At 41.9% G+C, this 18,198-nt stretch overlaps 1 protein-coding gene across 1 annotated transcript in view; it reads right to left on the reverse strand.

Moving 5' to 3' along the window:
• The window catches only part of iars1 (isoleucyl-tRNA synthetase 1), a 76,046-nt gene that overhangs the window by 19,076 nt on the left and 38,772 nt on the right, over window positions 1–18,198 (reverse strand). The window contains exons 18-23 of the mRNA XM_080423051.1: window positions 18,109–18,192; window positions 14,458–14,602; window positions 13,194–13,314; window positions 11,895–11,986; window positions 9,804–9,881; window positions 7,701–7,822 (exon numbers count right to left, since the gene is read on the reverse strand). Coding sequence (XP_080279177.1) covers window positions 7,701–7,822; window positions 9,804–9,881; window positions 11,895–11,986; window positions 13,194–13,314; window positions 14,458–14,602; window positions 18,109–18,192 — 642 coding nt within the window. The remainder of the gene's footprint in view (window positions 1–7,700; window positions 7,823–9,803; window positions 9,882–11,894; window positions 11,987–13,193; window positions 13,315–14,457; window positions 14,603–18,108; window positions 18,193–18,198) is intronic.

Genomic DNA, 18,198 nt, shown 5'->3' on the forward strand with positions numbered 1-18,198 from the left:
ATGGCTAAAAATCCAGGCACTGACTGTACCCTGTTTTAAAAAAACCCTGGCACTCAATGTGTTAAGTATGCTTTGCTTTGACTGTAAAGTTGACTGTAAAGAGACGGGCCTATGTTTAAGCACATGAACCCTAGCATCCCTATTCTGGGCAACATCTGAGCATCATTACAATATGGTTATGGCAGCTTTAGAGTAAACACGTGCTTCAATTCAAGAGTGGAAATGATAAAGTAACACAAAGACGTGCTTAAGAAGTAGCAACATAACAATGAGAGTACTGTACCGTACCAACAAAGTAGCTACGCTGTCTCTTCAACCTTGTTCCATTTCTAAAACCTGTGTTCCTAATTCTAAGGAGAGCTGTGTTACGCACAGCCACTGATAGGGACACATAATAGTGCAATTAGCAAGAGCTGTCTGCAACGTGTGTGTGTGTGTGTGTGTGTGTGTGTGTGTGTGTGTGTGTGTGTGTGTGTGTGTGTGTGTGTGTGTGTGGGGGTGTGTGTGTGATTTGATTTGATTTGATTTTATTTGATAATTTATGGTACAAATTCACCGAGGTGCACAGTACAGTATATATCAGGATATCACAAAAAGTCCAAGGACTTATTTCCGTTGAGGTCCCACATAAAAGATTACATCATGGTTTCTATCAACACACTTGCCATTTTACCTTAACTAAATTAAATTCATTGCAACCACAGCACTCAACAACATAGACATTCATAAAAAACAAAGCACAATAGACCAATAAATAAATAAATAAATATAACATTACATTTATCGCATCCAATACCAGTCATACAACAAGACCAATGCAGACCAGCAGGGGCCCCTGACTCTAATTTAACTTGCCCATCAGCCAAATTTTCAAAATCCTTTTAAAACTATTTAGTGACTGTGCAAATTTTATTTCGTGTGGGATTTTGTTCCACTCCTCTGCCCCTGTGTATTGGAATGAGCTTTTACCTACCTTGTTTTTTAATTTTGGTGGTTTAAGATCTGCTACACTAGCCCTTGTATTCATATTATGGTAGTCACTAACGTTCTGAAAATAACCTTTAAAATAATTTGGACCTTGGTTTTTTAAAATGTTATAGACCATTATAAGTCTCAGTTGTTTTATTCTGTCTTCTACGGGGAGCCAATTTAATTCTTTAAAATGGTTATGGCCAATGTGGCTTCTTGGGGAGAGATAAAGGACTACCCTCATTAATTTATTTTGGGCCGTCTGTAGTTTGTCTTTAGTTTTTTTAGAAATGCCACTATACCATGTTAGGCAGGTGTAATCAAAATGGCATTGGACTAATGCTGAGGCCAATGTCCTCATGGTGGATTTATCTAGGAATTTGGCTATCCTGGCTAGGAACTTTGTCCTTGCCTGGATCTTGCCAATGACCGAGAGAGCCATCGACTCACCAGTCATACTCTGTTCTAATATACAGCCCAGATAGGTAACTGAAGTTTTCTCTTGTAGTTGTATTCCGTTACATCCGACCGAAAAGTTGGACACTTCCCTTAACTTGTGCTTTGAAGCAAAGACGATACATTCCGATTTACCTAAGTGTAGGGATAGCTTGTTATCACTTAACCATCTGTTTACTTTTTTTAACTCGTTTTCAAGCGAGAGACTGACTGATTCTAGGCACTCTCCTGTCACCAGTAATGCGGAATCATCAGCATACAAAAATAAAGGACATGAGCAGGCTGCATCCATGTCGTTAATGTACAACAAAAATAATAAAGGACCTATTATGCTTCCTTGAGGAACTCCGCAGGTGAGTTTCTTTGGCTCGGAGAGCAAACCCCCTGTTTCGACCATTTGAAATCTATCTGACAGATAAGACTGTATCAATGACAGAGCCTCCCTTTTAAAACCTATGGCCTTTAATTTATATAATAAAATCTGGTGATTCACTGTGTCGAAGGCCTTCTGGAGGTCAAGCATGGCCATTCCACAGTACCTGCCTCCGTCAACTTCCTTTTTAATCATGTCGGTCAGGTATAATAGACAGGACTCAGTAGAGTGCGACTGTCTAAATCCCGACTGTAAATCGTGTGTGTGTGTGTGTGTGTGTGAGAGAGACAGAGTGTGTAAGTATGATTAAGGTACATCACATTGTAGTCAAAGGGACACCAGGGACAGCCAATCATTTAATGAGTTGATTGAGGCACAGCTGCTGGCACTGTCTGATTGGTGGCTGACCTTTGGGAGAGGGTGATGCTGTCACCCGGTTGTCAGTAGGTAGGAAATACAGTTAATAAAGCAGACGGGCTGAATGCGTCCACAAAGCTCAGGGAATGTGTGTCAACCAATTAGTTTACTTATTTTTTGAAACCATGCAGACTCCTTTTCGTGTAACTCTGCAGATAACATTTGCAGTATACTTGTTAAAGGATGATGCAACATGGCTGAGATAATTATGCGCTGCTTCTCAGACCTTTCGAGAAAATGGGACCAGATAGAAGAGGTGACGACGTCTCAAACTAAAACAATCTAGAGTAGATTTTTAGACTTAAAAGTTGTTTGAATGATACAGTCGGTCTATGCTAGAGCATATTTTGTTGTTTATTTGTTGTATGTACAGTATATTAGTATTGACTTTGTACATACATTTTTGTTCTATTGTCATTTCTCTGTGGACTGTCTTTCAGTCTTAGGCAGAGTTTCAATGAATGGATAATTGAATCATTGTGGAGCTCCAAACATTGAGCTGCAAACCCATTTATACTACCTGTGGATATGTTTACTATGTTAGCCCTGACAAAGGCCAGTGTGGGTTTGTAATTGTATACAATGGCCAAGTAATATAGTTTTTTTTATAATGTCTGCTACCAGAAGAGCTACCTGACTGTACCTCCTTCTTTCTGATATCTGCATACTAAAGAGCATCTTCTGGGTATTTGCTTGAGCACTCTGTAGTTTTTAAGCAGCATTTTGATTTTCTGAATTAAAGCTGCTATGTGCTAGAGTTATGTCCTACCCAGGAAATGAACCCGGGGCTCCAACGTGAGTGCCGAAATTTCTACTGCTGAGCTGAGATGGAAAGCCCATTTGGGCAGAGGAAATATTACTCTTTGAGCTCCATGCAATACCACTTGTCAACCAGTAGTGTTCCTACCCCAAAACAGGGTGTTAAGAGTAGGGAGACTACCTCAAACCACCACACCACATACTTTACCATACAAAAGATTGGTTAAAATAACAACGCTTTAAGGAAACTTTACCCATTGATGCGCTGAGTGTGTCCATGAGGTGCACTAAATCATTGATCGCTTTTATATTTTAGCAAAAAAGCAAAAATTTCATATTATTTATAATAATTCAATATTTGTTCCTGGAGGCTACAGTGTGAACAAACATGTTTGATTCTGAACAAATTGGCATTTAGCAGCATTTATTTTAGGCATTTAGCAGACGCTCTTACAGCTGGGAAATTAACACACTATGCTGATGATCAAGATGGGCCTCGAGCTGTGTTATTCAGTTCTGTTTGTCACTCTTTGTCAGTCGCTCCCCCCTTTCAATCTCCCTCCATCCCTCCTTCAAAAAGGACAACACTGTGCCACCCCCAGATAAAAACACTAAGCAGGATAATTGATGGACCTGTGACTTTATTTAGACTTTTTAAAGATAGCTGTATATTCTGAAACTAACAAGAAGGCCGCAGGAGTGTGTGCACACACTTAAAGACGGGTTAAATAATTCGTATATTTGTACTTGCTATCCACGTTATCTATTCTAGTTGTTTTAGTAAGAGGCTGGTTTTGCGTGCAGCAGTGGAAAATGCATCTTCTGTGATTCCTTTTCGTGATACCACAAGAAAGACCTATGAGTTATATTAGCTGCACACATATGACAACTTATTCCAGCAAAAAAATGCAATCATTCTTCAGAAAACAAGCAAAAACTAGAAAAAGTGCTCCTCGGAGCACAGGTCTCCGCCAGGTCAGGTAGGTTATTTTGGCCTCCTGGTGGCGCTATAATAGGCCAATGTGAAAAGGGTGCCATTTATTCCTAGGCCGTGCACGGCAATGCATGATTTGAGGCATTTTGTTCTAAAAATGTGTTTTGCTAAATTTGACCTGCTGGTGGCGCTATAACAGGCCAATGTTAAAAGGGTGGCATTTGTTCCTCAACGTAGTGAAAATGTGCATTCAAAGTTTCACCGCAATCGGACGCTGCGTTCATGATTTGCGGCATTTTGTTCAAAACGGGCCACTCCTGCAAACATTACATGTCAATGTTAGCCAATCAGGATGGAATATGAAAAATCAAACAGATCCGTCTTGATCACATGACTATAGAGATCATGTGTACCGATTTGCGTGAAATTTTGATCAAATCTGAAGGCTTAATATCAAAAAAATTGTTTTACATAAGTCTGCCTCCTGGTGGCGCTATAAAAGGCAAATGTGAAAAATGCAGGGCAAAGGTTTTTCCTTGGCCTTTAGAGAGTGTGCATACAAAGTTTTACACTGATCGGTGCAGTTATAGGTAAAAACACGAATCGGCCTGTTACAGCGCCACCATGAGGCTGATTTGAACATTTTCAAATGGCATTTCTTCCTCGGCCTAATGGGAATGTGTGTGCAAAATTTCACAGAAATTGCATGCTGTGTTCATGATTTGAGGCATTTTGTTCGAAACGGAGTACTCCTGCAAACTTTGAAAGCCAATTTTTGCCAATCAGGATGGAATATGAAAAATCTGAAATGAGCCATTTCTTTTAATGACTATAGAGATACTGTGTACCGATTTGCGGGATTTTTGGCCAAAATCTGTAGGAGTACTGTCCAAAAATGTGTTTTGCACAAATTGGCCTCCTGGTGGCGCTATAAAAGTCCCATGTGAAAAATTTGGAGCAGAGGTTCTGCTCTAGCATCCAGGGAGTGTGTGTGCACAGTTTCGCTGCGATCAAGCCAACGGTGCCAGAGATTAGCTGTACACAAAATGACGGACACACGGACGGACGGACGGACGGACGGACGGACGGACGGACGGACGGACGGACGGACGGACGGACGGACGGGGGGTAAAACATACTCTCTCGCCATGCCTTTCGGCCTGGCGGAGACAATAATCCTGCTTACAATGAGGACAACTAAAGGGAACATATTGGTCTTAGCAGCAAATGGCAGAATATAAAGTAGACTGAATCAGTGTAAATACAGTCTGACAAGAACACGATGCTTTGTATGCGCAGAGGTGGTTGGGGCCCGCAAGAAAGAACAACGCTGGTACTAAATGACAGCTAGCTGTCCGCAGTGACCACATGACACAAAGCTGGACAAAACACAAAGAGAACAGCTACTGGGGGGGGGGGGGGGGGGGGGAACACCACCAACCAGCCCACAAATGTCAACAGACATATTGCAGAATGAAAAGATTCTTAACTACAGGTTTCCACCAGGCCGGGTTGCCTACCCGAGCCCGCAAACTTTGGAAGGCAGTCTTAGCCAATTGGAATGAGATCTGAAAAATACCCCAGAGATAATGTGTACCGATTTCTGTAAGTTTTGGACAAAATATGTAGGAGTAATAACATACAGTATAGTGTGTTTTGAAGAAAATGCACTATGGCAAAACATTTGCCTATAAATTGCGTCATGATCCGAGGAATCCAGGGAAAAAAATATGTTGATTGTACGATCTACAGTTGTACGACCGACAAGCCCTACGCAGAAGGAAACTCGCAGCTATTCACATAGCTTGGCGGAGCTTTCTCCACCTCTGAGTGCATCTGTTTTCACCCCGCTCGGTTTGGCATTGTGCCATCTCGTTTAGGGGTTGTGTCGATAATTGTTTTCGACGTGTACGTACAGGCGACACACTGTCCGGTCAAAACCTGTGTTGTAGCGCTAGGGTTTTTTCCTTGTCCTTTATCCAAAAAACACTCCCGTCTGTCTCGGTGTGGACACTGCGCTTTCCCTGTAACGAGTTGTGGGAAGCTACGTTAGCCTAGCTCAAGCGGCTAGCAGCCTTTCCCCGAGTGAGAACGCATGTGAGTAAAAAAAATAATAAGTGTTTTTTTTCCTCCTCGATGCGGCGTTGCCGCTTTGTTATATAACAAACTGCCGGATTTGGTTGGGAGTTCCCTCCAACCTTGGCGAGTGATTTGACCAATAGTGTTAGCAATGTGCGTTTTTTTCACGCAACAGGTCTGAGCCCTCTCGACCTGGTGATAGCGTGCAGTGTTAGCCTTGTGTGTTCACTGGTAGGTCCGAGTCCTGTTGACCTAACGGTAGCGTACATTTGGTTGAGACACACAATTTCCTCCCGGTCTATTGCCACGGGCTATACGTGCGGTCGAGTGATAATATATGTATAGCGGGTCTGGGAAAATATACACAGGGGTTTTTCACTGTTGTTTTTTCCACGCTTACTAGCTTCTTGTTAGTACGTTGCTAGTTTTTCCTCCCGGTCTATTGCCACGGGCTAGACGTGCAGTCAGGTGATAACATATACAGCGGTCTAGGAAAATATACACTGGGGTTTTTCACTGTTGTTTTCCCCCACGCTTCGCTAGCGTTTCTCGTTGATACATTGCTCAGTGTGTCGTATCACAAGGGTGTTTGCCTGCCAGGATTGCGGTGCCCGCCTGGCCACGACGGATTTGCATGATACATGCATGCGTTGCCTTGGGTTGGAACATGCACGCATGGCTTACGAGTCCCCTTGGGACCTGCAGAAATCAGGCGCTGCATCATGTGTCGCATTTTGTGAAAAACGGGCCACCCCCGCAAACTTTGAATGCCATCATAGGCAATCGGAATGGAATATGAGAAAAAGATCGGCCTCCTGGTGGCGCTATAAGAGGACAAGTTGAAACATTTGGTGTAGAGGCTTCCGTGGCCTACTGGGACTGTAGCATGTGGTACAAAACGGACCCCTCCAGCAAACTTTGAAAGCCAATTGTATTCAATCGGAATAGAGTCCGAAAAATCTGACAGAAACATCTTGATCACATGACTACAGAGATAAGGTGTACAAATTTGGGTGATGTTTGGACAGAATCGTTAGGAGTACAGAAAACGCAAAATGGTGTTAATATTGTCAGGTGAAATTAGGGGAGTTGCATAATGAAGTAATTCAGGGGAACAATCTTTTTGATTGTATGATCTACGGTTCAAGAGTTATAGGCCAAAACATTAATCGGACTGTTATAGCGCCACCATGAGGCCGATTAGAAAAATGTAGGGTGGCGTTTCTTCCTAGGCCTTGTGGGAATGTGCGCGCAATCGGACGCTGTGTTTATGATTTGAGGCATTTTGTTGAAAACGGGCCACTCCTGCAAACTTTAGAAGCCAATCTTAGCTAATTAGGATGGAATATTAAAATGTTTACAGATCCGTCTTGATCACGTGACTACAGAGATAATGTGTACCGATTTGCGTGATGTTTGGACAAAATCTGTAGGAGTAATATATAGGATGTAATTTTGCAGAAATCGGCTTTTGGTGGCGCTATAACCGAAAGAAAGAGGTTCTGCTTTGGTCTCCAGGGAGTGAACATGCACAGTTTCACGCCGATCGGTCCAATGGTGCCGGAGATTAGCTGCTCACACACAGACGTACACATGCATGGTCGCGAAAACATAGTCTCGGCCACGCCTTCGGCCTGGCGGAGACAATTATCCTACTATTGGACATTTTCACATCACTCGCTTAAGGGGGATTATCAAAGAGGCTGTCCCAACCTGACTTGGGGCAGCATGAGATAGTGGATGCTGCTGCTGTCCTTCTCCTCCACAGAGGCTGGGTCAATGAGGTGAACCAGGTTCTGGTACATCATCTCTGTGATGAACGGAGTGAGGGGAGCCTGAGGGACAGAAAGAAAAGCAAGAGAGAAAATAAAAAAAAATGGAGGGAGAGATAAGGAAAGAGATAAAGGAGGAAGGAAAAAGAGGCAAAGAGAAATGGAGATTAATTATATTCCCTTTGTCTCTGTAATGAAGGGACTGAATTCTCAGGAGGATACCAAGCCAGTTCATTAAAATGCATTTGTTTTTGCGGTCTTGCAGTCGGCACAAAAGTTCAAATGCTGGTTTGCTGTAGCGAGGGTAATTTCAATGTGATGTGTTTTGTATTTCTAACACTAAAGAAACGTCATTAGGTCATAAGTTCATTTGTATTGATCTAGCTTACAGAAGATCAACGTGCCCTTAGCTTGCATCTCCCCGCACGTGCAACCGGCCTCAAGTCAAAGTGTTATAAATAAAACCTCCTACAGCTCATATATTCCTCATGAACACACATACAGTATACACACAGTAAAATCTAAAGTTAATTTAACTCCGAAGAGGGGCTTATGGGTGGCATAGGGGTCAAGATTCTGCCCACCATCACCAAAGAGACTAGGGGTCGAATCCTCCACGGTGCATCTGGCTACGACGAACGCAAATGCCTATGTTCAAACGGTGGGCAGCCAGGCGGGAAGGGAGAGCTCTGTCGCTGCACTTAAGGTTGGTCAGGGCATCTGTTGAGTGGGGTGTGGAACTAGGACGGATAGCGTGTTTTTCTGCTTTATAGCCTTATATTTAGGTTTGAATACCGAAGACGGTACTTTAAGTAGTCGGAAAATGGCCAAAAACTTTGGAGGATGAAATGTTTATTAGGATCCTGACTTCTACTCTCACACTAGCCTCGTCTGTGATCTCCCCCTCCACTCGCTGCACAGCTGCAGCTGCCGCGAGCTGTGAGCATCAAGACTAGTTTGCTTCGTGTTGTTAAGAGGGGACGATCTAATATCCTTTCTGTACCTTTTTCTGCATCGTATCAAAAAAGGAAATGTAGTCTCGGTATGCGTATGCAACAAATAGTTCCGAACGTCTGGAAAAAGTAATCGATGAGTTGAAACAAAAATGTTCAACCATGTTTTAGCTCACCAGCTAAAGTTGAATATAGACGAGTGTTCATGATCGGGAATAATAAAGATAATAATAGCCTAGTAATAATAATTAATAATAATAAGCCTTCAACAGTATCCATAGCCCTTTAGCTGTTATGTGTATAATCTATAGCAGACAAACACTTATATACAATAGTAACAGTAGTTAGGCAATAGGAATCAAAATAGTTACATCAGCATGACTAGGCCTGCTATTATGATGTTGACTACTAAGATGATGTTAATCTGTCTTTCTGTAAAATACAGAAAAGGGTAAAAAAAAATGATATAATAATAGTCTTTATTACCGAATAAGAGGTACCGTCTTCAGTATTGTATGGAATTCCAGGTACCGGGTACCGTATCCGTATCAGTTCAAATGTGAACGTTACTCATCCCTACTTATATTACATTTTCTTTGGTAAAACTCCTCACTGTCAGGTGAAAAGAAGCAGCTGGTGACTTTATGTGTATCGGACGAGATGTGCTCGTCTACTCTACACCCTCCCACATGACCAGCTGTAGGTTTAAGCAGTGACTAAATGACTACACGTGAGGGGAAAATTGCCAGAATTGGCAAAATAATCACTAAATTGGGGGGAAAAGAAAAAAGAAAAAGAAAAAATATGCATACTTCAAATAGTGTACAAAATGAAAATGGATCCATTTATACACACTTGTGAGTTACATTAACACTGAGGATTTTACTGTGTAAACACGCAAACACCATTTCTCGCTCACACATTGAAAACGTCTTTCCATTGTAAGCGCACACACACACAAAGGTGAGAATGCAGAACGTACAGTAAGCACAAAGGATCTCTCTCTAGCATCCTCTCGAAGCCTCGCTCAAGGACGCACACAAGCACTCACAGGCACGTAACCACACATACACACACACACAGTGACTCACCATCAGCCTGCACATGGAGAAGAGAACGCTGAAGAGGGTCTCGAGCGCCCACAGGCAGTCCCCAGCACCACTCTCTCCCTGCAGGGTTCACACACACGCAGATCAGCAATCAAAAACAGAATCAATATTGAGTAACATGCATGGTCTACCCACATAATAGGTGAAAATAGACAATTTGGTGAAAAGAGACAAACATCTTGTGAAAATAAGACAAACATCTGTAAAAAAAAATATTTATAATGTATATCGGCTATTTTCGCTGTTTGGCGTATACCAAAGTATTCAGGGCTTAAGTGGCTATGGCCACAAAATGGCTGCCACAGAAATGACCATAGAGGAGAAACAGGATGGCAACTGGAATATATTGAATTCCAAAAGACTATTAAGCCTAACATAATTTACTTAACGACTATAACCGACTTCTGAATTAATTATTCACATCTCCTGTACGTCCATACCCATGAGGCTTAGGGACATGCAAAACACGTTTCAAGGACATTTTCTGATGACAGAGAAACCACACTGGTTGAACGTTATCCCCTGCAGTTGCATCACCTGTATGTTCCTGTGGCCAGGGCTTTTAAAACCAGGAACTGGCACCTCTCCTGGGACAGACACACACACACTAGGGCGATATTTATATTATATTGCTATCATGATATGAGACTAGAGATCGTCTGTGATTTTGGATATGGTGATATCGTGACATCGCAAAAGTGTCAAAAGTGTCTGGTTTTAAAGGCTGCATTACAGTGAAGTGATGCAATTTTCTGAACATGACTAACATAGCTGTTGTATTATTTGCCTTTATCCACTTAGTTCTTATATAGGTGTAGCAGGATAGGCATTGCCCTATGCCATCTCTGCGCATATTCTACACCCACTCATCAGTGGGACGAATGCCCGCAGTATAAAGGCAGCAGGATATTTTGCCCATGTTCGGTGTCTCCACAGTGTGCGATTGTTTTCAGCTAAAGTTTTCTTTTACCAAAACCTGCCTGTTGGGCAGTCAGCGCAGGTATGCCTCTCCCTCTTGCTGCTGTGTGAGTGATTGCCTGCGGCATACCATGGTCATGAACTTGACTTGTTTGTTTCATTTCAGCCTCTATGTAAACTAAATGTGCGTGTGAGTTAACTGGCCGTATAATGCAGGTTGGCTATCGTCCCTCTCCGCTGTATAAAGTACAGAGAAACAAATGGGTTTGTTTTCATTTTAGTGTTCTGCTACTGTACCACGTAGCAGCGGGCATCGCACCACTGCGCATCCTGCCCCTGGATACGCGATAGGCTTGTTTGTCTGTCTTTCCGTTCTTGTGTCTGGTTGATCATAGAGCCATACAAACTCATGTTTGTATGTTTCTGCCTTAACTCATTCATTCACTTTCAGAACAGTCTGCAGCCACTGCCAGCGTTTTTGAGCATTTTTAGTATCTTTCGAGACCCACAGAATTTTTTTTCCTGAGAAGGTGTAAACATCAGATGTCTGGGGGTAAAGACGAGGGTCTCATTCTTAACCGCGATCTTCCGTTCTTTAGTTATCGGCAGTTAAATATAGCTTGTTTTCACCAAAAAAAATCTGATAACATTAGATCGGACGGGCTGGAATTTGTTCGGATCACGTGATTTCCGGGTGTATTTTTCTTCGGTAGTCCTAGGTACACTCAAAGGTTGCGGAAGAGCACCCTCTATCGTAAACAACTGAAAACAACAAATGACAAACGATACGTCAATGGCGCTCTGAGCCTTGGATTGGAATGACTCTTCAATGGCAGTGAATGAGTTAATCATTTACACTGTACAACTAACCAAGTGAGGAGTTATATTGTGTATTCAGATGCCGTATCCAAAGTATTGGATAAGAACCATTTTCTAGGTGTTGTAGTTGTCTGCACCAGTTCATACCACCCTGCTATAACTGATGATTAAATGTCTAAAAATTTAGACATTTTGTAGATCGGCCTCAGGTCTTAATGGGTTAAGTAAACATTCTCCACAATATCAATAAAGGTATTTGGTTAAAAATATTGTGATTTTGGCCCTATCGCCCAGCCCTAACACACAAAGATACACGCACAGCTGTAAGCTCCTCACCTTGAGACGGCGACGGTTGGTCCTCACGTACCAGTTGGTGAGCATGTCCACAAACTTGACGAGCCGTGGCACCACAGTGTACAGACGGTATGCTGCAATGCAGGGGATTAACCACAGTCACATCAAAATCACAGTACTGACGGCTGCCATTTCTACTTAAGAGGGAGAGATGGCCTCCTAAAAAAGGGTGGTATCGATGCACTGTGCAGAATTCCTGAGCCAAAAAGGTGAGTACAGCGGGTATTGAGAGAAAATCATCCTTTTTCCTTCTAACCACTTGAAACCTAGCGTCCCTATTCTGGGGGCGAACATTCCGCAGAAATAGCAGATCTGAAACCTTGCACCGTGCCACCCTTCTAATAAAATTTCGACTTGCTTTCTATTTTAAACACAACAAAATTCACAACAAAATTCAAATGAGCTTCCTTGGCATTAAATACTTCAGCATCTATTGCCAACGTGAAAACAACACAATGTTAATGCAATACTATTGGCAATAAAAGATAATCGTGAGAATAGAGTCGAGAATCGTGAAAAAAGTAACTTTTTGCACACCTGAAAAAGATTAGTTTTTGGCAGGTGTGCAGAACAAAGAAAAAAAAGAAACATTATGTTGGAGCGTGAAGGACTACTGCACCCTGCCGTAGCATCCAAAATTCCACAACTTAACAACTTTCAACCTGGCATCCCAGTTTGGGGTCATTACAAGCGGAAATATCATCTTTTTTTTATTAAAAAAAAGAAGTAATTCAAGAATATTTAACATTCAAGAATGGTTTATTGTTTATTTCAGATGCCCATTAGTCATTGCCTCAGCAGCGACATTTTTTCCTGGGGTCAAACAGTACAATTAAAATTACAGTGGTTAACGCAACTGTTGCAACATTAATGCCTGAAGAAGACTACAAGATTACATTTTAGAGGTAATCTGCGAGCAATGCCAGTGTGTGAAACTCCTTCACTCTTCAATAAAACTCATTTAAGTGATTCAATGTCATAAGAATGATGATTAGGGTTTGGATCCGGAACAGGATCCAACATTGAGGAACAGGAACCGTTTCTGGAGTCAGTTTTATCCCACTGTCAGAGTTGGTACGCTGACTTAACGTCTGCTATACAATTAGACTACGGTGATTCTCAAACTTTTTTAATTTAAAGCACCATTATAACTCATTGTTACAGACCTTTAAGGGTCCATTTGGAACCCCCTATAGGAATCGTTAAAGGGAACCATAAAGAGGTAATCGTTAAGGGACAGGTATCGTTAAAATCCCAAAGCTAATGATGATGATGACTCACCGTCCATCTCCTCCTTGAAGAACTGGATGAGAGACTGTGTGAAGGACTGGATCCATTTATCCATGATGTTATCACTCTGCTTTGCTGTGTTCTCATTGTACAGGAACTGGACGTCCTGCTCCTTAATGGCCACACACACACACACACAAATGTTTTGCACATACACACGAAAAAGGAGTATATTGTACAAGACATACAATAACATCTTTCTTACATACCAGATTGATAGTGCTATTTTTTTTTCTTTTTTTTAAATATATATGTATTATTATTTTTTATCCCTCAATTTTGTAACCCTTTTTTTCCCCCGGTGCCAATTTGCTAAGTGATCCTGGGCACTACACTCCCCCCACGAGCCTAGGGAGGCCAGGGCCGAGCTCATGCCTCCTTCAATGCATGAGAGCCAACTGACCTTCTTGTCACCTGACAGGGGGGAGTTTCCCTGGTTGGACGTAGCGCGTGGAAGGAACACGTTATTCCAACCAGTTCCCTTCCCCCCCCATCAGGGGCCCCGGCTGACCAGGGGGAGGCAGTATAGTGACCAGGATTACTACATGTTTTTTGTGAGGGTATTAACTACCCTAGGAGACACGGGGAGAACATGCAAACTCCACACAGAGCAGGCCCTTTCGCGCTACTTTTTTAAATCTGTTGTATCTCTGTTGATATCTCTTTTTATGTGATACTTTGACTTTTGTAAAATGTATTTTTTGGTTGTTTTTAGTATTTCTTTGTGATACACTGTGATATTTTCTATTGTTGTTAATGTATATTATTGTCTTGTTAAGGCAATCAGCTAATGGGGATCCGTATAAATTAACAGATAAACAAATATTGTCCCACGGGTGAAGTTGCTTTTCTGCATTCACCCAACAGGTGGTTTGTTCAGATGAGCACTCGACAGGGAGCTGTTAAGTGTCTTGTTTGTTGTTGTTGCTGCTGTGTTGTTGTTTTTATTCTTTTCTGTGTGTGGTGGTTCGGCTTGTATAAGTGTACATGTTGAGAAGACAGTATATGGTGGTGGTGTGGTGTATCATATTGTGTCCAAAACATATTGTGTCCAAAACATTTTAAAATAGCGAAAACAGCCGATCTACAAGCTCACAACGCGTCGCTTCGCGACGTGTTGTGAGCTTTCAGATCGGCTATTTTCACTACTTTTGCATGATGAAGTAGAGCGTAAATTTACAAAAATACATAAAAAGTTGAAATACAGATATATGAGGTTTCTGCCTGACAACAGCGACGATGTGTACGTTTGTACCTTGTCCAGCCGATGCACATTCTGCACCAGGAAGCGATAGGCGTTGTACCAGGGCAGGAACACGTCCTTCAGCACGTCACGGACGCCATCCTCCTTAAAACGTAGGTTCTCCGCTCTGACTACTGGAGAGTTTATCAGATACAGTCTGCAGGGACACGTAAGGTTAGAGAGTGGTTAGAGAGAGACAGAGAGACAGTGTGTGAGACAGTGCGTGTGTGTGTGTGTGTGTGTGTGTGTGTGTGTGTGTGTGTGTGTGTGTGTGTGTGTGTGTGTGTGTGTGTGTGTGTGTGTGTGAGAGACTGTGTGTGTGAGACTGTGTGTGTGTGTATGCGTGCGCGACTCGAGCGTGTATACAATGTCTGTGAGGAAGATGTCTGAACGAGTTGAGTCTGTGAGTGTTTGGAGGAGAGCATAGGGAAATATGGAAGCAGGGCAGTAGTTAGCATAAACCTTGCCAAGCTGAGCTTGCCCTAGTTGCACATTCACTTGACGAGAGTTGTAAAAAAAAAAAAAAAAAGTACAGGAGCACACAAGGAGCAGGGAGGAGAGTTTAGTTTGCACCTAGATGCAAAGAGTTAAAAGTTGCCGCTGAGAGTAGAACTTCATTAATTAAGAGATATACTGGCATACGACCTGAGGGGGGAAACAGAACTCGGGCTATGTGTGGCACTTTGCCTGAAGGTCGGTAACTGTTTGTTGTTGGCACCACAGGTATATGCACAGTAATTGCTAGGAAAGGCAATTGCAGTTATTTTGTGCCGGTATGAATTCAAGCAATAATGTGGCTGGGATTAAGCCTCTTATTGACTCTGTGCCGTCAACTCAGGGAGCTCTGCCAAGGCTAAACTGTTTGAGGTAAGAGGAGAATAACAGAGAACAACAAAGGCTCCCTAACACCTTGCATCCAAATCAATGACAATATCACCAACTGCCAAAATGTCAGTCTCTTGTTGACCATTAGAGCCGCTTTCTCTCTACAAACCAACACCACTAATAGAGACCAGTGATTCTTAACATAACAATATAAACCAACACCAGTAATAGAGACCAGTGATTGTTAATATGACAATATAAACCAACACCACTAATAGAGACCAGTGATTCTTAACATGACAATATAAACCAACACCACTAATAGAGACCAGTGATTCTTAACATGACAATATAAACCAACACCACTAATAGAGACCAGTGATTCTTAACATGACAATATAAACCAACACCACTAATAGAGACCAGTGATTCTTAACATGACAATATAAACCAACACCACTAATAGAGACCAGTGATACTTAACATGACAATATAAACCAACACCACTAATAGAGACCAGTGATTCTTAACATGACAATATAAACCAACACCACTAATAGAGACCAGTGATTCTTAACATGACAATATAAACCAACACCACTAATAGAGACCAGTGATTCTTAACATGACAATATAAAGTTTATATTGTCATGTTAAGAATCACTGGTCTCTATTAGTGGTGTTGGTTTATATTATAAACCAACACCACTAATAGAGACCAGTGATTCTTAACATGACAATATAAACCAACACCACTAATAGAGATCAGTGATTCTTAACATGACAATATAAACCAACACCACTAATAGAGATCAGTGATTCTTAACATGACAATATAAACCAACACCGCTAATAGAGACCAGTGATACTTAACATAATATAAACCAACACCGCTAATAGAGACCAGTGATACTTAACATAACAATATCCAACACCACTAAATAGAGAGACAAGTGTTTCTCAACATAACAGCGTCATTCTAATACAGAAATATTAGTTTGTAACCTTTTGTAAAACCTTTTTTTCCTCCCTTGTCTTTCCTTTCCTCCACATGGATAACTGAACAACATTTGATGCTACGTTTAACCGTTCTGTGTGGAGAGGTTTTATTTAAGGGTTCTTAAAGGCAGAGAGAGAAATAAATACCAGGAGAGAATATGCCCTGACCTGACACTCTTCAATTCAGGTCATGAATTTACCATGAGCTGAAGCTCAGCACATGAATCACTAGACCACAGCACAGTATTGCCGAATACAGTCAACTGAAAATAAAACATAAGAATACTGATGACATTATGTAATCTAGAAAAAGGAATGTTTCTTCCACTGTGTGTATATTATGTATATATACTGTACGTAGACTTTTCTTTAATATACGGCTTTGTTGAATACTCAGTTCTAATTGGTCAAAAAAGGCATTCTGTGGTCTGATATTTCGGAAATAGCAGACCACAGTTCTGCCTCTCTTTACGTTGCTATGGAAGTAGAAGCTTATGGGCTAATAAAATCTTTTGAAAATGTTATATTTTGTTTCAAATGATTGAATTTGTTCATAACCATGTAATAAGCAGGATACGGTACAGAGGGGGTCCACCTAACTGTACGTTATCGATTACAAGGACACTGTTGAGCCCCCCCAAAAAGTGTGATGCTGTCCTAATACTTATGCAACGCACTGTACTGTTATGTAATGTATTTAGCATGAGGATATTGCACATTGATGCCTTCCAGGCAAGATGGGGCACCGCTCCTCTCCTGAAATGACTGCATCAGTGTGTTTGGAGCATATGGTGCAAGTGGATGGTGCTTTATTCATTAAGCCATATGGCCACGCCACCCCTATGGCCTCGGGCCACTGAAGAATATGTATGAGAAGAGAAAAATGTGCAGAAAAAGTGCATGTGCCACTAGGAGGGTCGTATCTGCTGAAAGCACAGGTACCCCTCAAAATCTGGAGCATCTGTCAGTCCCTCCCACGATAATGATATCAGTGTCGCCGTCGGGTGAAACCTCTTACAGTATGTCCCAACACCGTTCGTTTATTATTAAAAAAGAAATTAGTGAAAATAGCCGATCTACAAGCTCACAACGCGTCTGGATGCGGCGCGTTGTGAGCTTGTAGAGCTACTATTTTCACAAATTTCGTGAAACACTTTTGTATGATGAAGTAAGGCATCAATTTACACAAAAAAAAACATTAATGGACATATGAGGTTTCTGGCCGACAGTGACGTTGGCCGAGTTAAAGCTGCACTCCATGACTTATTTTTTGGAATAAAACATTTTATCTGAAGGTGGTAGGAAGAGTATGCTAATAAAATAGAACTACAACGGTGGTTGGAGGTGGTCTCACTGCTCCTGTGGTCGGGTAGGACCACTACTGGTAGGCAAGAGGTATTGCATGAAGCTCAAAGAGTAACATCTCGCCTTCCTAAATGAGCTTTCCGTTATAGCTCGGGAGTAGAAAATTCGGCACTCGTGAGAACCAAGTTCGATTCTCGGGTAGGACATGAGCCTTGCGGATTGCAGCTTTAACACACAACTACACAGTAAAAGTCCTTAGTGTTAATGTAACTCTGAAGTGTGTACAAATGGAATCAAATGGACTTGTAACAGTTGTAAGGGTCCATTTGGTTCCATATTTACACTCATCAGAGTTCAAATTAATAGTATTTTACTGTGCACACAAGCACAAGAACATAGTAAATGGATAGGCGCATGGGTAATGCACACACAAATGCCCCCACATGCAACCACACACAGGCTGTTCACAAGAATACTGTATGTACACACAAGGATCCGTGCGCAAGCACACACACACACACACACACAGCTGACCTGAGGGCATCTGCTCCAAAGCTCTTCACTATCAGTCCTGGATCTGGGTAGTTCTTCTTGCGCTTGCTCATTTTCTGTCCATCGCTAAAG

The sequence above is a fragment of the Gymnoscopelus braueri genome (genome assembly GCF_963280865.1).
Source record: "Gymnoscopelus braueri genome assembly, chromosome: 3".
NCBI classification, from domain to species: Eukaryota; Metazoa; Chordata; class Actinopteri; order Myctophiformes; family Myctophidae; genus Gymnoscopelus; species Gymnoscopelus braueri.